The sequence below is a fragment of the Coturnix japonica genome, chromosome 2 (assembly GCF_001577835.2).
Source record: "Coturnix japonica isolate 7356 chromosome 2, Coturnix japonica 2.1, whole genome shotgun sequence".
NCBI lineage: Eukaryota > Metazoa > Chordata > Aves > Galliformes > Phasianidae > Coturnix > Coturnix japonica.
Genome location: NC_029517.1, coordinates 998,644 through 1,017,115, shown reverse-complemented (window position 1 = coordinate 1,017,115; position 18,472 = coordinate 998,644). Strand labels below are relative to the sequence as shown.

Genomic DNA, 18,472 nt, shown 5'->3' with positions numbered 1-18,472 from the left:
CTTCTGCATTCAAGTCTACAGGTCATTCCCACGCCACTTTTTCACATTAGCTAGATGCTCTGTATGAGTGAAAACCACGCAAATTTACCTCTGTTACTCACTTGAAAGAGATCATCGGCCACTCAGCATTTTCTTCCATCTAGCTCGTCTTGAACTTTTTTGGATAAAGGAAGGTAATAAACATGAACTCCATAGGTCCTACAACATAACCTGTGTTCTGTGGAGTGATGGAAACAAACACTTTCCACACTCCTTCAGACTGTCCTCCAACCTTCAGCACTGAACTGGAACATGGCTGTGTTATTCACAAGATGGAGGAAAGAAACAAAGAGAAAAACACTTTTGTTTAAGAGGAAGGATGACACCTGCTTGGCATTCAGCTTTCACGTGTAAACTAGAGCTCATAACTTTCCATTTTTTCTAGTTATCTACAATTCCATTACATATAATTATCTGGATAGAATGAAGGAGAAAGGAGAATAATTCCACCTGTTACTATCACCATTCCTGTTGCATAGTTGTACTTAGCAGCACACTGGAACAACCCAAAGAGTAGAATGAAAATGCATTGTCTGATAGTCCTTGCTGCTCAGTACCATTCAGCTTTCCTCATGTTTCCAGGCTCTGATGTTCCCTGCAAAGAAGTGAATCAATCAGCTCATCTACAGATTACAATAACCATTTGGGAAAAAATAAGATCACAAACCCAAATACTAGAAGAGCATGTTTATTTACAGGCTTCTGAATATATTACAACACTGCTAAGCACAACCAGTCAGATATGAGAAGATACTTAGCAATATTCCTAATGCTCCCCCAGCCTTTCTCTTTCTGCTCAGAACACATTTATTACTTTTCTTTTCAATTTGCTTGTAAAGAGCAGTCATTCCTTACTAACTATCTCATGGAGCCGTGTCTTCTTCTTTCTGATATTTGGCTTTCAAAAGACTTCCGTAGTTACTGGAATAACACTTGGATATGGGAGTGTATTTGTTTTTGCCATCGATATTGAGACTATTTCATGTAAAGGGAGAACAGAAGAAGAAACAGAAGGTTTTAGTCATGTGTTGCAATTTGACAGGGCATTTCATTTCCTATTTGCATCTCTACAGAGACAAAATAAAGAACAAAGGTTGAACATGCTTGATAGACTCCTGATCCCACTGTGTGAAGATCAAGTACTCATTTCCAGAGCTGGTCATGTTTGGTGTCGCTGAAGGGTGCTCCTGATCCTACTCCCTGACACATTATGCTATGCAATTCATTAGTAAAAGAATATGGACAGGGAATGAAAATAAAGCAATATCTGCATTTGCTGTGTTGTAATATTTTATCCATGAGAGGGCGATTTCAACTGGAAAGTCAGTCAATCCATCACTTCAGCCCTTGTAATGCAAGAGATATCTGGCAGGCAGAATTTCAGCAGAAGTGGATCTTGCTCCAATTAGCTCTCAATAAACTGTCATTGTTAAGGTTTTTTTGTTGTTGTTTGTTTTCCCTAATCAGGCTTATTAGGGAAATAATACTCCAGATTCTGAGGCTGTCTTCAGCACACAGATGTATTCATTTTTACTCCAGAACTGGTTGGCACTGTCCATCTTGTCCTTCTCCAAACTGGCATAAGTCCATATCTCTTACCGTGCCATCTCCGACCAATTTCCGTTTGCACCTCAAAAGGAAAGGAGAATGTTATTATGTGGTCAAACACCATTGAGCAGGGGAAGGGAAGGGAAGGGAAGGGAAGGGAAGGGAAGGGAAGGGAAGGGAAGGGAAGGGGAAGGAAGAAGGAAAAGGGAAGGGAAGGGAAGGGAAGGGAAGGGAGGGAAGGGAAGGGAAGGAAGGGAAGGAAGGAAGGGAAGGGAAGGAAGGGAAGGGAAAAGAAGGGAAGCGAAGGGGAAAAAGGGGAAAAAGGGGAAAAAGGGGAAAAAGGGGAAAAAGGGGAAAAAGGGGAAAAAGGGGAAAAAAGGGAAAAAAAGGAAAAAAGGGAAAAAAGGGAAAAAAAGGGAAAAAGGAAAAAATGGAAAAAAGGGAAAAAAGGAAAAATGAAATAACTTGAGGTTTCTAACTCTGAAAATTATTTTCTCCACCAACAGAATGTTTTCTTACCTTTTTTTCAGTATATTTTGTCTCCTCCTTTCTCTCCCTCTCCCTCACCCTCTTTTTTTTTTTTTTTTTAAATTTCTAAACCATTTATTCCAGAAGTGATGCTACCAAAACCATCTGTGCAATTAAACACATTGTCTCCACATTGTTTGCTTTCCCCAATTACTAAGAGATGTCTTCTTGTTCCCATCTGTTTCTAGAACAGTATAATTTGCATCGAGTTCCTTAGTCTGCATTCCTGGATTTGTGGCTAAGAAACACTACTACTTTGCAATTTAAGATAGCAAGGGGGAAAAGCCACAAGCAATCATTTGCTTTCTGCTGTTGACAAGCATGTGTGCCATGCCTTGGCATGTTCACTAAACACGGACTGCATCCAGACCAGACACCAAATCCTGTTTTAGCATCTGAATCTCATTACAAATGTGTCTTCCCAGATTCTTAATAGGAAAGAAATATCTAAACTGAAGTGCTGGATGTCTGCAGTATCCATCTGGATCTAAAGCTAATGAGTCTATCATCAGAAGATATTAGAGTCAATTAATAATCTCTGGTGAACAGGAATATTAGCTGAGCATAATTCAAATATGTGCAGTCATAAACTCAACCAAAATGCTAAGTAGTGATAAAATATTTGAAGTCACTCCGTTTCAGATTTGATAAAATACTTACTAAATAATCATATAAATATTGACCATAGTTGATAAGTCAATTAAATACTGTTTTCCAGCTTAACCAGCCCAAAACTTTAGGCTTGGAGAATGGAGATCTAGTCTATACAACCCAGGAATCAGCTGTCTCTATCACAGATGATTGCACTTTGTACTTGAATCTTTCTCTGCATTTCATTGTTATGATTAGGAACAGGGTTCAACTCCTAAACACAGCTCTGACACCCTCAGGGCTGGTGCTCTGTGCCTTGGCATGCATTAAGACTCTCCTTTCATTGGAGCAACAGGTAGAAATTGTAAAGGATGGAACCGCTCGTTTCTCCACTAGATGGCTTCATTCTCATGAAGAAAATTGAAATGAAAATCCACTGATTCCTGTGTTAACAGACTATCCCGGAAAACTAAAAGGATTAGATTATCTGCTCGCATGATTATTAACTAATTATTAACTTCATAAATCTGCATGTCAAATCAGTATTTTAAAGGGTGTATTTCCCTTACCTCTTGGTTCAGGAAACAGTATAGGAGTGCTACAATAAAACCCTGAGGATGAAACAGAGACAAACAGTAGTTGAGTGTTATTACTGTTTGAAAAAGCCACTGGCACAGACTCCATGGAAGTGCTGTGCATGTGAGTCACTTAAATTATAGTGTTTTTACAAATCATGTGCCTCCAGCAAAGCCGATTCGTCAGGTAATCAACTGGTTAACTGCCTGTCATCAAAGTCAGTGAGGTCATAGAAATTCACAAGAATACACAATACAGCAAATTAACCGTCAAATTATGCTTACAAAAGTATACCCCTTCTACAGCCAAGGAGCTCATACAGCTTTTCTGTCAACTTCCATCTTTGCAATGGATCAGATGAATGAACTGAATGCATTGGTAAAGTTTCTGAACTAAGGTAAATAAGGGAAAATCCGAGGGGTCAGTGCATCTGTGTGGTCAGGTTTTCACTGAACACATCGCCTTTTTGTTCGGCTTCCTTTTTTCTTATTTTGTTAGTTAACAGTGAAGGGCAGATCCAGCTATGGAGGCTCAGGATTCAGTTGTGCAGGGGTGATTGTACAGGGTTGGCACAATGAGTTAAATCTGCAGAAGGACTGAACCAGCACAGCTTGTGGATTTCCAGTAATGCTCACTGACAACTGATGCCACGCAGCCACTTAGAGAGAGATGTGCTCCCTTTTGAAGTTTAGGTAGGATTGCACGCATCTGTTTCTTTTAAACTCTGAGATGCAGCACAGAGACAGAGAGGAAAGCAAAGGGAAGCAGAGTGCTGTCTTGCTTTTAACTCAGGCAATAAATCTACCTGGAGGGATATGTCAGGACAGCCCCAGTTGCTGTTCCAGTTGGCAGCAAGCTCACCAAGCATTTCATACCTTGTATGTCAATTCAAAGTACTTGGGACACCCTAAATACATGGAACACTTATTTCTTACCACAGGGGGAAAAGCACGTTCAGTTTCCCAGAGCAGCAGTCTGTGAGATATCTACTCCCAACACAGCTATTTCTTAATATATTTAAGCTACAAATGTATTCTTGGCCAAAGGATTGGAAAGGGGGCAGGACCTACAGCTTTGATTGCCTCTGGATGTTCTATTGTCAGCCCCAAATGGATTGATCTTGTCAGTGAAGTAAGGGAAGGCCTGTGGGCAGTTAGCAAAGATGGCTTTATCCTGTCTGACTTTGACCCAATGTTGAACCAACGCATGTATAATAAAAGCTTGGCCTTGTACTGGTGATCTGCAAATACACAGTCTAACATACATCCAGGCAGGATGCATACTGCATCTTCAGATCTGTATCCCAGAAAAGAACCTTGAGGAGATACTATCTTCAAGATACAGTTATCTTTTGTTTGCTTTTAGTTGTCACGTAAGAACAGGATTAAATTAGAAAATCTACAAAGAAGGAACTGAAGTTTCAGCAGTGACTTTACCTGAAAAGATCCAATGCAGAGCTCTAAATAAAGCCGAATGCTAAGGCTGGTATATTCCGGAAGAAAATTGAAGACAATATAATGGGTTCCAAATAATGGAATTAGAAGGAGAGTTGACCTTGAGAGGCGTCTAACAGGTGCCATGAGAAGAAGTAAGGGAATATTATTTTTTGCAGAGTAAAGAACAATGCATGCAATATGCAGTAATGATGAACAAAAGTTAGTGAGGAGATCTAAATATCTAGGTATTAAGTTCTTATCTCCTTGGACTATAATGCTAGTCAGAAAATATAATGAGAAAATAGCTGGAAAGACACTTCTTGTGCTTATTGCCTTATTAGCAAAACTATATTTATGACATAAAGTATATTGGCATTCACTTTTCCAAATGAAATTGTAATTCTGGGAAAAAAGCATGCAGTAGAATATATTTTGCTCTACTGAGACACTGAATTTTTTATATTTACTTGTAAATACACAAAGATTAATTAATACAATCTCCTTGTATAGTTCATGTCCATAGATAGACAACTCCAGACAACAATTTACTCCTTTGATAAGTTTCAAAGTAAATAAGATAGTATTGTGAATTTCTAATATTAAATGACAGCTAAACTGAGGCTGGTTTTGTCACTGGGCACGTACTTCTGTTTAGAAAAATTACGTAAACTTTTGTGATTAAATTAACTGGCAGTGGGTTGTTGTTTTTTTTTGTTCCATACACTACCTGTACTGAGATGAGTTATTGAAATTGATTTGTCTAGGGTCTAGTTTTTTCAGCAAAATTCTGATGATGTTGATAAATAGGACAAAATTGACCTGTTTAAGAATAAAATTGGGGAAAAAAAATGAAACGTTACTTTCTCATATTAAACTTTTCAATAAACATCATTATTTGCTTTCAGTTACACTGTCATTTGTATAGTTTCAATGAAACCTGTGGAAGACTATCATTATAATCATCCCTTTTGGCAGCATTCAACCCTCTCAGTAGGTTGTATTTTCAGAAGAGGAGATCAAGATGAGAACTTGAGAATTTACTTCTGTTAAGCAAGCTACTTTTGCCAGTATCTCATTTGATTCATATTCTTTGTAGCACATATTTTTATTCTTGTTTGAGCTGGCTGTTGCATTTCTTTAGACAGCAGCATTCATCCTTTTGAATATAGATTTCTACAAAGGTTGCATTTGAGCTGATCACCCTGTTCTCTCTTTACAGTCACGGAGAGCAAGATAACCCACAGGCTGTCAGATGGAGTTAGGGATCATCACTTCCAACCTCAGATATCAAATGAATTGCACATCAACAGCGCCTGTTTCTCAATGTTGACTCTGAGGAATGTTGAGGAATCTCAGCTCCAGAGCTGGCTATGGTCAATCCTAATTTGCAAAGTAAATTTTATCCAGTTTCTATTTGGCATAGCCCTGCTAAAGTCTATGAGTCAGTTTAGCACTCTGAAATCCATCAGTGAAACATAAGTACAGTCCAGCAGAGAATTAATTACTGTAATCCCCTGAATAAAATGTGGATGTGAGACAGAAAATAGTAAGCAGAAAACTAATTGTGGTAGAAATATCACATTTTATTGGAACATGTAACTATGACCAGTGTTCAAATTGAGATTATTCATTTGTGTTGTTATATGTGCCTTGTTTGTATTCATCTGTCATCCAATTAAATTAATCTTTAGATAGATGGTTTTAAGGCCATCCACTCTTAGACCAGCTGAAATCTCTGATTTCTCAAATTTAATGACAATTAGGAGTAAGTCATATGCCATAATCACTGTAGGCCCATCAGTTTACTCAATAAACACAAAAATCAAGAGCTACTATTATCATTATCACTTGTGAAAGAAATCTGTCACTACTGAAAAATTATATTAAAATTCATGGTTGATTCTGGATTTTTACAGTACAAATTCTACCATTCCTCTTCCTTATTTCTAAACTAAAACAGTTCTTTGAACAGTAATTGGATTTGCATTTTGAAGACTGTTCTTTCTTCTCAGTAGTGTTCACAAAGTTAGAAATACTTACCCCAACAGAAATTATAATAGGTCCTTTGATTAGCCACCAATAAGGAGAGTCTTGATTAATATCCCAGCATCTGAGAAAATACTAATAAGTTTAGAAAAGACATGTACGTAATCACTGCACTCAAGACCCCACATAACAGTGCCAGTGAAATTCTCAATAGATCTACTTTTTATGGAGGTGTAGGTATACTGCAAGTACTCAGATATGTGTCTGCTTCATACAAGACATGGTTTCTTATAGATTATCCTGTGCTCTTCAAAAAGATACAGAGCTATCATGAAGCATTAAAAGATAGCCAAGAATGTGATAGTTCCAACAAAACACTTGAACAGATGACAGATATAAATATACAGATTTGTTCTTCAAAGACATGTATTTAAAACGTGAAATATTTTGTCTGAACATCAAGGTTCAGAAATTCCAAATGTATTTTGTATAGAAGCTCCAAAAAAACTGCTTTATCATCCTCCTTATCTGATTGGAATCTCTTTTTCTCTTGCAGCCAAATTAAATATATCAACTTCCTGGGAAGGATGCCCTACACAATTACAATGCTGCTGCCAGATTATACTTTAGTAGATGGTGTAATCCCCATTCACCATGTCTATGGGGGAATGGAAACTCAGAACTCCACCACAGGCACTTATCTAAACTGTGATGTAGATAAAGGCCAATAATGTACTGATATTATTTTCCCATATCCATGACTCGAGCCTTCACATTTACCACTGATTTTAAAATATAACTCATCTGGTAATGTAGCAAGCAGTGACTTACGCTGTGTCTTCAAAGTAGAACTTTGCTAATATCCAAATAAAGGTGAAAAGTGTTGGAAAACCTGTCAGACAATTAAACAAAAAACTTTGTTTTTTGGTTTCATCAACTGGTTTCATCAGTTAGTCAAAATCATGTCCGTTGGAACCCTGCTGAGATGCTACTTCTCAGCCATTTTTGGAATTGGAATTATTCTTTGTGGGTCTCTAAATCTCATGGAATGAAATAAGATATAGCACTGACTATTTGGTGATCATGCATCAATGTGAAGATGTAGAGGGATACAGATGCTACTTGCACATAGCATAGTGATGCCAGGGAGGTCTGAGCCTGCAACTTCTTACCTACACGAACACATTTCACATATGTTCTTACCTTGCATGCAGATAGCACATTAAAACCTCAATTAAAACCTATTTCTTTCATAGGGACTTCAATGCTATACTTCTGAAAAGCTCGATTGCTCCTCACTTATGTGTGTGTAAAAATAAAAGCAAACTCAGCAGTTCAGTTTGATTTTCATTATTGACTTCAGTTAGGCAGGCTCAATTACATTTTGTTTGGTTATTTTTTTTAATCAGATGAATAAAGCTTTTTGTAACATCTTGCCTTTCATTAATCTTATGAAAAATCCTTACTTACCCCAACCAAAGAGAACCAGCCACCAGAAATATCTCCTTCCATGAGAGAGGGATGAGAGTAGTAGACAGTTAAGGTAAAGAGCCTCCACCAGCAGCCATATGAAATTGGTCATCATGAAGTAGTGACAGAAAACAACTGAGATCTTGCATTCAGTCTACAGGTAAAAAAAGTCATAATTATGATGTGACGTGGATATGTAAATTATATTTGCAGAAGTGTGGGATCTACAAAGCCTAAGGGTCTAAAGACCTACAAATGTCAAGTGTACTATGGCAGGTCTTAACAGCCCTTACAGTCTGTACTGTATTTTACTTTCTGTCACTGTGCTATAAATATACTTGGGTCTCCCAAGCATGGGATGTGTCCAAGCACATGGACTCCTTTCAATGTAGCTTATACAAGTAGACGGAAATGCTCAGTAGCCCTTGGAAATAAGTATGTTCAAAGACCCTTCAATTTCTCTGTTATCCCCAGTTTTAAATTTTGTGTGGCTAATAAGCTAATTAAGCTCTGTTTGAAAGCAACCTTGCTGCCAATGTTTGTCACTGGTTCAAAGCTAAATTGGTTGTCCAGTATCCTGCATATACAAAGCTTCGGTCAGAACACAAAATCCAAATTTTCCAGAAAAAAGATGTTATGAGATGCTCAAGATATCTTTGATTTTAGTCTGTAGGTCGTAGAAGAGTAACAGAATAATGACACTACTCTTTTCTACAGCACACCCTAGACCTGATTCAGTAGGATCAAAGATTGGCGAATTCAGGACAAGGACAGAATACCCACCCTTATGGAAGTAGAACACCAGAGCACGGTGCCTGAGGGTACTAATTAGTGTTTACCACCAGAAATAATAATAACAAATAAACAAATAAAAGTCAAAAGGAGAAATGGATAGTAAGTCCATACATAGATGGCATGAAAAAATTATCAAGCACCACAGTATCTTGCTTTCCACGTGCTTACTGTAGAGAAGCTGCAATGGTCAATGTCTTCCTCTTGGAAAAGGACAGAATCCTTAATGAAAATGGCAATAGCCTTTAAGATGAAGGTAAAAAAGAGCTGTATGTGGATATAATTTCTGGGGCAGCGTAGCCTCCTGGAAGAAAAGAAAAAAAGTCCTACTAAAGAAGGGTCTTCACTGACATCACTTTGATTACTACCATACCATTCCCAAGAACAGACATGCAGAGATACTCTTGACTAATTAGACAGTTGAACCTCAGTGAAGAGGGTAATGATTATTTAGCAAAGTTTCCTGCATAGCAAAATACTGTGGTTGAGTTAAATTGCATTAAATCTCTGTGTGAATTGCCTTTCCAAGAATTAAAGAATACTTCTTTAGCTCACCAAAAACTAACCATATGAATGAAATTAATGCAGACAATTGCTCTAAAACAATTTGGCACACCTATTTTAAATTCTCACACTGAGCCAATAGAGGTTATTTTTTCTTGTTGTTACTAAATACAGACTTTAAAAGCTGAATTCCCTTCAGATCCATTAATCTCAGTATCACCTACTCTTAAAGATCAGTTAGCGTGTGCAGAATTTTACTACCAAACAGAAATGCCAACCCCATTGTTGGCACTTCACTATAACTCTTTCCTCCCTGTTTCTAAGTCTCTTTCTGTCAATTGTTTCTTTCTTCCCCATTATTTGACTTGGTTTGTTTTCTCAGGGTCAGAATGGATGTCAATACACGTAATTGTTGACGTTCAGACATAGACTAGGAAGCAGAAGAGGTCAAGAAACTTTTCCCAGAGAAAGCTGATTCTCAGAGAAAAGTAAGAGGTAATAAATCTCTACTTTATTGTTTTATTTTGTTATCTTATTTTTCACTCTGCACAAACACGAGAAGTAAGCAAAGATTTGTAAAATAAATCCTATATGGTAGAAAGCATCAAATCTACACTGAATGAGAATACAAGCAATAATTTTTACCCCAAATACTCTAAAACGCATGTTAAAGTATCTAATGTATGGGCTTTCAGTGGGAAAGAAGTGTTACCAAATGTGTTAAATTCAGTCTGAACTTCATAGGAATGTTGTTTGTTCTAAATGTTTCAATTGTGATCTATGAAGTGCCACAGGAACACTGGCTCAGAATTGAGTTCTTTATTTTCCTTGACATAAAATCCGCTGGGCTCATACATACCTTACCAAAGTCTATCTTCATTGCAACTAAAGTAAGCAAACTTATCTTTTGGTTATTATTATCTGAATTACTGACTATTCCTAGCAGACAGTCAGTGATTATTTCCCAGTTCAAATTCTTCTTATTTCTTTGTCTCCCCGATAATCTTTATTTTCTAATCTGAATTTAATATTACTAAACCAGTTTTGTCTGAAAGTCTTAAATTTAATTTTTCTGAGTTACTGTTTCTATTACTTCCCTTTGTCTAATCATGTTGTATATAGACTAAGACACAAAGAACTGTTAATTGAATCAAATTAGAGGATTCACATACCTGAATGCCATAAGAACTGTCGCAGCAATAATGAGTGAGGTAATAGACACACTGTATCCTATAGTATAGATGATCTTTATCGTAGAAAAATAGGATTGCTGTAATAGAACAGAATGATTTGTCACATAAATTGAAGCCAGATGACAGCTGCTGTTCTGATTCTTGCAGTTTTGCTTTATTCGATTCTTCCAATCTGTTCAGAGCCCTGACAGCCTTTTTACCCTAATTCCACAGGAAATTTCAACTGAAATCCATCACTACTGTTTCTTTTATGAAGACCCTTTTTATGGGTATGTGAACATCGCACAGTTTGATAAAGAACTATTTATTAAGTTGGTTTCAAACCCATTCATAAGCCCTGAAAAGACAAAGTGAATGCTTTCAGCTTTTCCTTGTGGTTTCTTCACTTTCCTTTGCTCTATCTCCTTACTTATAATTTTATCATCTATTCCCTTTTCCATTAAAATAAATAAATATATATATAAATTAAAAGTATTATTTTTCTTTTCCTGGGGATGTTTTCTTTCCTTTTCTTTCTTGCTTCCATGTTCAACTTTTTCTCAGAGTGTCAATCAAAATCCATTTCAACCTCAATGGCAACTCTTATCAGACACAGTCTCTGAGGGAGCATTATCAGCTGTCATGCACAGAAACAGAAATCAGAATGAAGAAGCTTCAAGCTGTAGATCTTTCCCTTTTATCTCTTGTCTCTGCCTCTTGGGCCCCCATACAATATTCTTACATCCTAACAACCACGCAGCCGTGCAGTATAACTACCTACAGTTCAAGGTGAAAGATGGCATGTATTTGTTTTGAGCCCTGAGTTTCACCAAAGACATTATAAGCACGCTACTGGGTATGGCTAATTTCATTTATGTTGTGAGCACTTCCTGATACCATAGTAGAATCCAGTTGGCTGGACTTCTATTATTGGTCAGAGCACACTAGGTGCACCTTGCTTTTGTCTTTCAGTTTAGTATTTATTATCCATAGACAAGCACATCAGACTTTCTGAGACCACCTCTCAATGACAACACAGGGGCAATCAGAGGAAGCTTACACTTGATCTTGACCAAAAAGCTGACGTAGATCCACCATGGAGTTGTTAGCTTAGCCTTACACAAAATAGTTTTGTGTGTTCATTTTTAGATAGGAAAAGTTAAATGATCTGGAAACTGCACAAAGTGGCCTTTAATGGGTGGTGGTCTGGAAGGCGCTCCTCCACAAGAAGTGTATGAAAGCTGTGTTGGGCCTGCATTACTTGGCATCTTCCACTTATCAGCCATGGACAAGAAACTCAGCAAGTAACAATCCGAGCCTTAAGTAGATAAACATACAGAGCGGGACTTCACGTAGAGGTAAGTGAGTCAGTACTAAAAAAGAAAGATCTGGGGACTCATTAAGATTGTTTATTTTACACAAGAAATAGCAAGAAAAGAAAGAAAAGGATAGGATTTTTGTGCAAGTGATTTTTATAGAGAGCAGCAGGTACTGTGCCTCAGAGGCTGGGAAGGAAGTCTGAGTTTATCAACATGACAGCAATCAGCATGAAAAGTAATGGGAAGATGAGAGAAATATCTCAATGACAACATAAACTAAATATATGCAGTATTTTTTTAATCTTCATTTGGCACTATATTATTTTTCTTCTGCAGATAAATTCTAAATATCACTGAGTGTGTAAATCTAGCTGAAGCAATGTGTCATACACAGATATAAACTATGAAACATATTTTGTTTTTACTTCCTTGTTGATCTGAATATTTTATGTTACTCAGGGTGAGAAACCCTTTGCTCATCCTGTGCTTAGACATTGCTGAGTTCAGAGTAGTGGTGCTCTAGCAGTGTACTTGCTGTACTGGTGCTGCGATACCACCAAACCATCTTGCTGCTTGGTCTTATTGAAATTGCCCTAATGTATATCATATGAATATTTTGGAAGAGAATCTTAAGTGTTATATCTGTAAGTAAGTTCAACAGAACAGTGTGATTGCATGGAATTTGCAGCTGGGTTTCTTAATATTGCTCTCTTATAGCTGAAAAATAAAGTGTAGTTCCTCAAAATAAGTGTCCAGAGTAAAATTGGAATCATATTCCTTACTTGGTAAGATACTTCAGCTTCAGCTGAGTTTCCTTCCCCAGTGATCTTCAGGAATAGAAAGGAATCCTGTAACGTCACCACATCACTCACATATGTTTATTTAATTCAACTTACTTCTTCAAGTGGAATCCCATCTTCAACTGGGCAAGCAATATGATAGGAAGGGAATGGCTCTGACCAGCCTTTCTTTGTGCAGTTTCTTCTTACTATCCCAACTGAAAGAAAATCACTTATTTTTACCAGTGAAGAGCCACATAACACAGAAAATAAAAACCAGGAGATGTCTTTCTAGTGTGAAAGTTGTACTAAGAGAAGACAACCATGGCCATTGTTATCTCACATTGCTGACAGAACCGTACATCCAGGTAGTCAGGTACAAAAGTTTTTTTTTCTGGAGATAAACAGAAGAAAGTGAGAGAATCAGGGAGTCAGAAGTAGAGGTGAAATGGTAAGGAAGAAATCATAGGAGGGTCAAGAAAGCCCACTGAAGAAGACTGGGAGGCACTGCTACATCAGGCTTCTTCCTCATTCATTTCTCACCCCTCTAATGTACCCTTCCTTGCTCTCACCTTCCTTGGGGCTTACTTTTCTCTGGAGATCAGACACTGGAATAAGCAGTTTGTTCTGTGAGTATAGCACATTTCCATAAAAAGATTTCTGAGTCAGATGAAGGATAAGTGAGAGAATCCCAGAAGAGGAAATGAAAGTATGCAGATGAAAGGGACTTTCTTTATCCCCTGTTCATAGCTAGCAAGTGCTGAATGAGGCTTAGGTTGGGGTTTGAAGACTTTTTTTCTTGTGGAACTGCCAAATCTACATATTTCCTGGATGATCATTTCCTCCTTATGGGATTGCAGGTTGCTTCTGGCCAGCTTTATCCAGAGAGTAAGCATTAACAAAGGCATTAACTTGCATGGCCTTGTGTTTACCCCAGTACAATGCATATGCTATTTTAATGACTAGATACTGCTTTGTATTGCCAACCTTGGTCTTAAGAAACAATCAAATAATTAGTTCCTCAGGCTTACATTTCATCCCAAATTAATCAGAGCATAGATCTCACAAATATTCATGCTTAAGTTCTGACCTAGATGAGTCCTCTACTAGCTCTGTCCAAAATTTACTCAGCAAGATGATCTTGAATCCTGTGGAAACCAATGCAAATCACTTGACTGATTTTAGTGTTCTTTGGATCAGGATCTTATCACAGACTATGGGTTTACATGTGGCTGTATATCACGCATAGGATGTGAGATATCTGCTCAGCACCCTCCAATCTGATTGGAACTTTTGCAGTGATGCTCTGTTCTGAGTACAGGGGTAGTGCTTTGTCTTCATCATTCATTTTCAGATATGCTTGTCCCAGGCATGCAGCCCAATAATACTTATACAACCAAAATAATATATCACCTGGCTCTTCCATGAAGTGAAAGAGGAGGTTTGGGCAAGGTAAGGCAAGAGTCTCTCCAGCATCTGCCTCTGGCCAGCACAGTAATTTGTCCCAGGTTTTCTTGCAACCTCAGACAGAAAGTGAAATACGTTTTTAAGCATGGTTACATCTGAGCAAAATGGAAGATTTTTTTTCTAACTTCAACCCTCTGCCCCTCACATTTCTTATAAAAATTGTTTAAGTTTAGTTTTTGTTCTATAGTGAGAGATAAACAGATCAAGGCAAACATCTACTCTGCTTTAATTAGACCCATGAAGCAACAAACGCAAATTAGGAAAAGGGAGGGTGAGTTCTGCTGGAGGACAGACCAGATCATCTCAAGAGGCTGCGCCGTTGTTAAAGACCAGCATCTCTAGCGTGATACCATGACAGCACTCAGCTAGGGGAAGGAGAAGGACAAAGAAATTTCCATTAGACTGTCCATGTTTGAATGTGAACAAAATATTAAAGAAGAAAAATTGAATGTATGGAAGTAGATGGAAGAGGAGTTGAGCAGTGCCCAGGGATGTGGGACAGTGAATAAAACACTCAAGCATGCATTGACAGTGACTGACTCCTGATTCTGGTAGGGTGTTTATTCTCTATCATTCAATTCATCCTTCTCTAATGGATACCTGACGTTACATTCCCATGCTCCTCTGAGTTCTCCAGGCATTCAGCCTCCTTTTTCTTCAGCTCTTCTATAAAATCACATTCTGGATGGACATTCCCAGCAACCTACAGAAAGAGGAGTTTCAGCTGATTAGGAAGAAAGTTTTAGGAAGGATCTGACAAGACACAACTCATTTGCTGCCTGACTTTAGCCCCTACAAAATCTGGATCCAGGGAGACAGGCCACAGATATGATCAGGGAGCTGGAGCACTTTTCCTATGAAGACAGGATGAGGGAGCTGGGCTTGTTCAGCCTGGAATAGAAAAGGCTGAAGTATTACATCCAGTATTATAGGGGGAGATTATAAGCAGGTGGGAAATCAACTTTGATTTGATGATGTCTCAGCCTGACATCAGCCCAATATGGTCCCCATGGAACCATTTAATCAGTCTGAGCCATGCTTGATCCTGATTTCCCTCACTCATTTTGATACTGACCTCCACAGACTGGTTGTCTCCCCCAGTCTCCCCTGCCTCCATGCTGGAGATGGTGGGTTGGGTTCTGGCTCACAAAACCCACCCTTGTGTGCCAGGTTATCATTTATAAAGTAAATACAGCATAGAAAAAGTGTAAGTGATTTTCTTGTGCTCTTATTTGCATGTACTAAGGATACGGGTATTTCCCCCAAATCCTTTTTGAAGGGTAGAAATCAAAGGAATCATGTAAAAGGAGTGAAACTTTTTTTAAGAAGATCAGAGCTAATATTTCAGGTTGTCCTCCAGAAATCTCTTTGCTGATGTGGAAAACTGAAACTGCAAATAAACGCTGATGTGTTCCAAATAGAAGATAAATTTACAGCTGCTGCGTCCATTAGTTTCTGCATGGAAGTTGTGGCTTCACATAACCATGGAAAATCATGCAAATCTTGGTTGCCAGAAGACCTCGGCTGAAAGTTATGTTAGTGTGACAAAAAAAAAAAACCAAAAAACCCCAAACAGAAAACTAAACACAACAGCAAATCAACAAAAACTTCTTCCAGATCATACTCTAAAGAGAAATGCACGCAGAGCAAAAAAAAAAAGAAGACATTGATTTTAGTTATTCTAGGCGTTTTCATAATATTGTGCAAAGTTTGCCCATTAAATATTGCTTTTCCTCTGTTTTTACACATCAGGATGGCTCAGTATCTCCATTCTTCTCACATTACAGTAAAGATCACGCAAGTGATGACAGCAAAAGAAGCTTTGGTTTATAGAAGGTGAGAGCCAGCCTCTTAAACATTCAAAACCCCTCCAAAAGTTGACTTCATTTCTTCCAAGAAAAGCATGTTATTAGTTTGTGCAAACAATGAAAAGAGGTGGTTGTATGTCAAAACTATTTTGTAGGCAAAATAACAATTGTTTGCCCATCCTCTGTTACAATAAGATATGTAAATGCACAATATGGGATTTATATTATTCACTTACATGTAAACATATGAGTTTTATTCAGTGCATAATCCCAATAACATCACAGCTGTCATGACTATGTAGAAGAAAATGCTATTTCTCTAGTATAAATGGAGAACATTCTTACAGAGACCTTCAGTGATTTTACTGACTATTAACCTGGATCCTGATATTCCACACAGGAGCAATTACAATCTTCAGAACACAGGGAAGCAGAGACCGTCACATGGGCAACACAAATGAAAGCATAACTTCATGTGAATAAAAATATTTGCAGTCATTTTGCAGTGCTTTTTTTTCTCTATATACATGAAAAAAGAACTGCTGTGCCACTCCTCGAGGAACAATAAATCAGGGAAGATGTTTTGTGGGTTCTGATTCTCAAGGGAGAGCAAATGGTGCAGCAGAAGGGTAGCAAAAAGAAGATGCTGGAAACATCATCTCAAAAAAAAAGAAAATATTCTTCCCCCACTTTTCATACTTTTTCTGCTGTGTGTGTGATTCTAAATGCAGGTTTCCTAATCACTGCCAGAAGCAGAATATAAGCAAAACCTCTAAGCTGTCTAATGTCGTTGGATATTTCTAACTCCACCATAAGTATCTCTTCTTATTCAACTCATCTATTACCTTAGGTATCTGAGCTGCTCACGTTAAATAATATTAATACTACCAAAAAGGCAAATGAAACGAGAACTAATAAAGCTGCATATTCTGAAAATCAAGAAAACTGTCAAGGCTCATCTGATGTGACAGCTCTCCCCTATTTTCTTGTTACCATCTTTCAAAGCCTACACACAAAAAGGAGGATTCTGCCAACGATGTTTCTCCTCAGCAAGTGGTAAGAAAGCACCCAAAACACTGATACACAGATCCTACAAATTGAGTCCTTTCTGATGCTGCTCACACTTTTCATAGCTTCTTGCCTTGTTTAACTGCAATTTAAAACAAATAAAAAGAACAAAAATAACTGAACAACACTCATTCAAAGAAGTACAGTTGTATCCAATCTGCTTCAAGGAAAAAACAAGCAATTATTAAAAAACACTGAAGGAAAAGTTAATTTCATGCAATTACTCACAAGCACCGCAAGAGTCAGTGTGTACAGGACGCAGTGGTATAACGTGCTAGGATTCATGTTCCAAAGCAAAGTCAGACTTTAATACTTTTATCTTCCTTAGCATCTTTCACCTTCCTTTTGACTTACCTTTCTCCCATCAGTTGCTGATCTGAAGCATTTATCCCTTTGCACAGAAGTGACGTAGCAGCATGGTGAAGTGGGAATTAAATATTAACAACTCCCTAAGCTGCATTGAACCTGCTTTCCACATTTTAACTTCTCGGTATACACAAGGATTGGATGGATGGATCGAGTGACTGTTCCCAAAATTATCAGAAGATCAGCACCTCCTGGAGAGATGCCACTTAATCTCTCCACAACACAAAATAACTTTAGGAGGGAGTACTTTTCAAGTCATTTTGCCTTGCCCAAATTGGGCCAGCTTTCACAGGGCTGTTGAAAATAAAATTAGACCTCTGTTTCTACCACCATTTATTGTCCAGTTCCAGAGGATGAAGCTCTAGATTTACGGGTGTATAACACCCATCCGTGTTTTTATCATAGTCAAATTCCTTTATTATCTTTAGACTTCATTTCAGAAACTACATAATCTGGAGAACTAAAATATTCCCCTGTGGAGGGCTAGCATAGAAAAAGCAAACTAAACAAAAAATAATAAAGAACTCAGCCCATCGTGTTAAATTCAATTTTTCAGCTGGCAAGTTTATGAAAAAGAGTTGGTAAGAGAACTTAAAACTGCAGTCTTAATTTGTCATGGTACATGATTTTAAAATAACCTCTGGTAGCAGTATGCAGTTCCCACCAATATTTTGCTGATTACCTCAAATTAGCATTTGAGGAGGTACATTGCCTGGTTGTATGACTCTTCAGTAATAAGGCTATAACAAGGAGCTGTAATGCCTTACTTAAATTTAATGTCATTATATTCCCTGAAAATCCTGTAAAACCAATGGCAGTTGCTGTCATCACAGCTCATGCCAGTAGAGGCCTCTCCTTTCTTCTTCACATCCCCTCTTATCTTTTCTTTGTAGAGATTCCAGAGCAGCCATCAGGCTTCTTGTAACATGCTAACGCCATTAAGAATAATTGTCTTCACATTCAAGTGATGTCACAAATGGTCTTGGAGTATTGTGGCCTACAGCCACTTCAACCAGTGTTCGA

General features: G+C 37.9%; 1 protein-coding gene across 1 annotated transcript; it reads right to left on the bottom strand.

The window, feature by feature from the left end:
* Nucleotides 1-711: 711 nt before the first annotated feature.
* Nucleotides 712-17,440, bottom strand: GHRHR (growth hormone releasing hormone receptor). The gene is made up of 13 exons (XM_015852689.2): nucleotides 17,312-17,440; nucleotides 14,808-14,910; nucleotides 14,154-14,261; nucleotides 12,858-12,958; nucleotides 10,643-10,740; nucleotides 9,138-9,270; nucleotides 8,175-8,328; nucleotides 7,536-7,596; nucleotides 6,759-6,828; nucleotides 5,446-5,537; nucleotides 4,719-4,848; nucleotides 3,276-3,317; nucleotides 712-1,669 (listed from the first exon to the last, which is right to left on the bottom strand). Exons 1-13 carry the CDS (start codon nucleotides 17,366-17,368, stop codon nucleotides 1,547-1,549), a joined length of 1,272 nt encoding a protein of 423 aa, XP_015708175.1. The 5' UTR covers nucleotides 17,369-17,440; the 3' UTR covers nucleotides 712-1,546.
* Between the last annotated feature and the right edge of the window lie 1,032 nt (nucleotides 17,441-18,472).

What these genes read in the sequence shown, in the direction of transcription:
- GHRHR (XM_015852689.2), bottom strand. Translation starts at nt 17,368, where the DNA reads ATGAATCCTAGCACGTTATACCACTGCGTCCTGTACACACTGACTCTT. An exon ending in CACTGACTCTTGCGGTGCTT is followed by an intron (nt 14,911 to 17,311) that starts GTGAGTAATTGC and finishes CTCTTTCTGTAG; the next exon opens with GTTGCTGGGAATGTCCATCC. An exon ending in ACTGTTTCCTGAACCAAGAG is followed by an intron (nt 1,670 to 3,275) that starts GTAAGGGAAATA and finishes TTTCCTTTTGAG; the next exon opens with GTGCAAACGGAAATTGGTCG.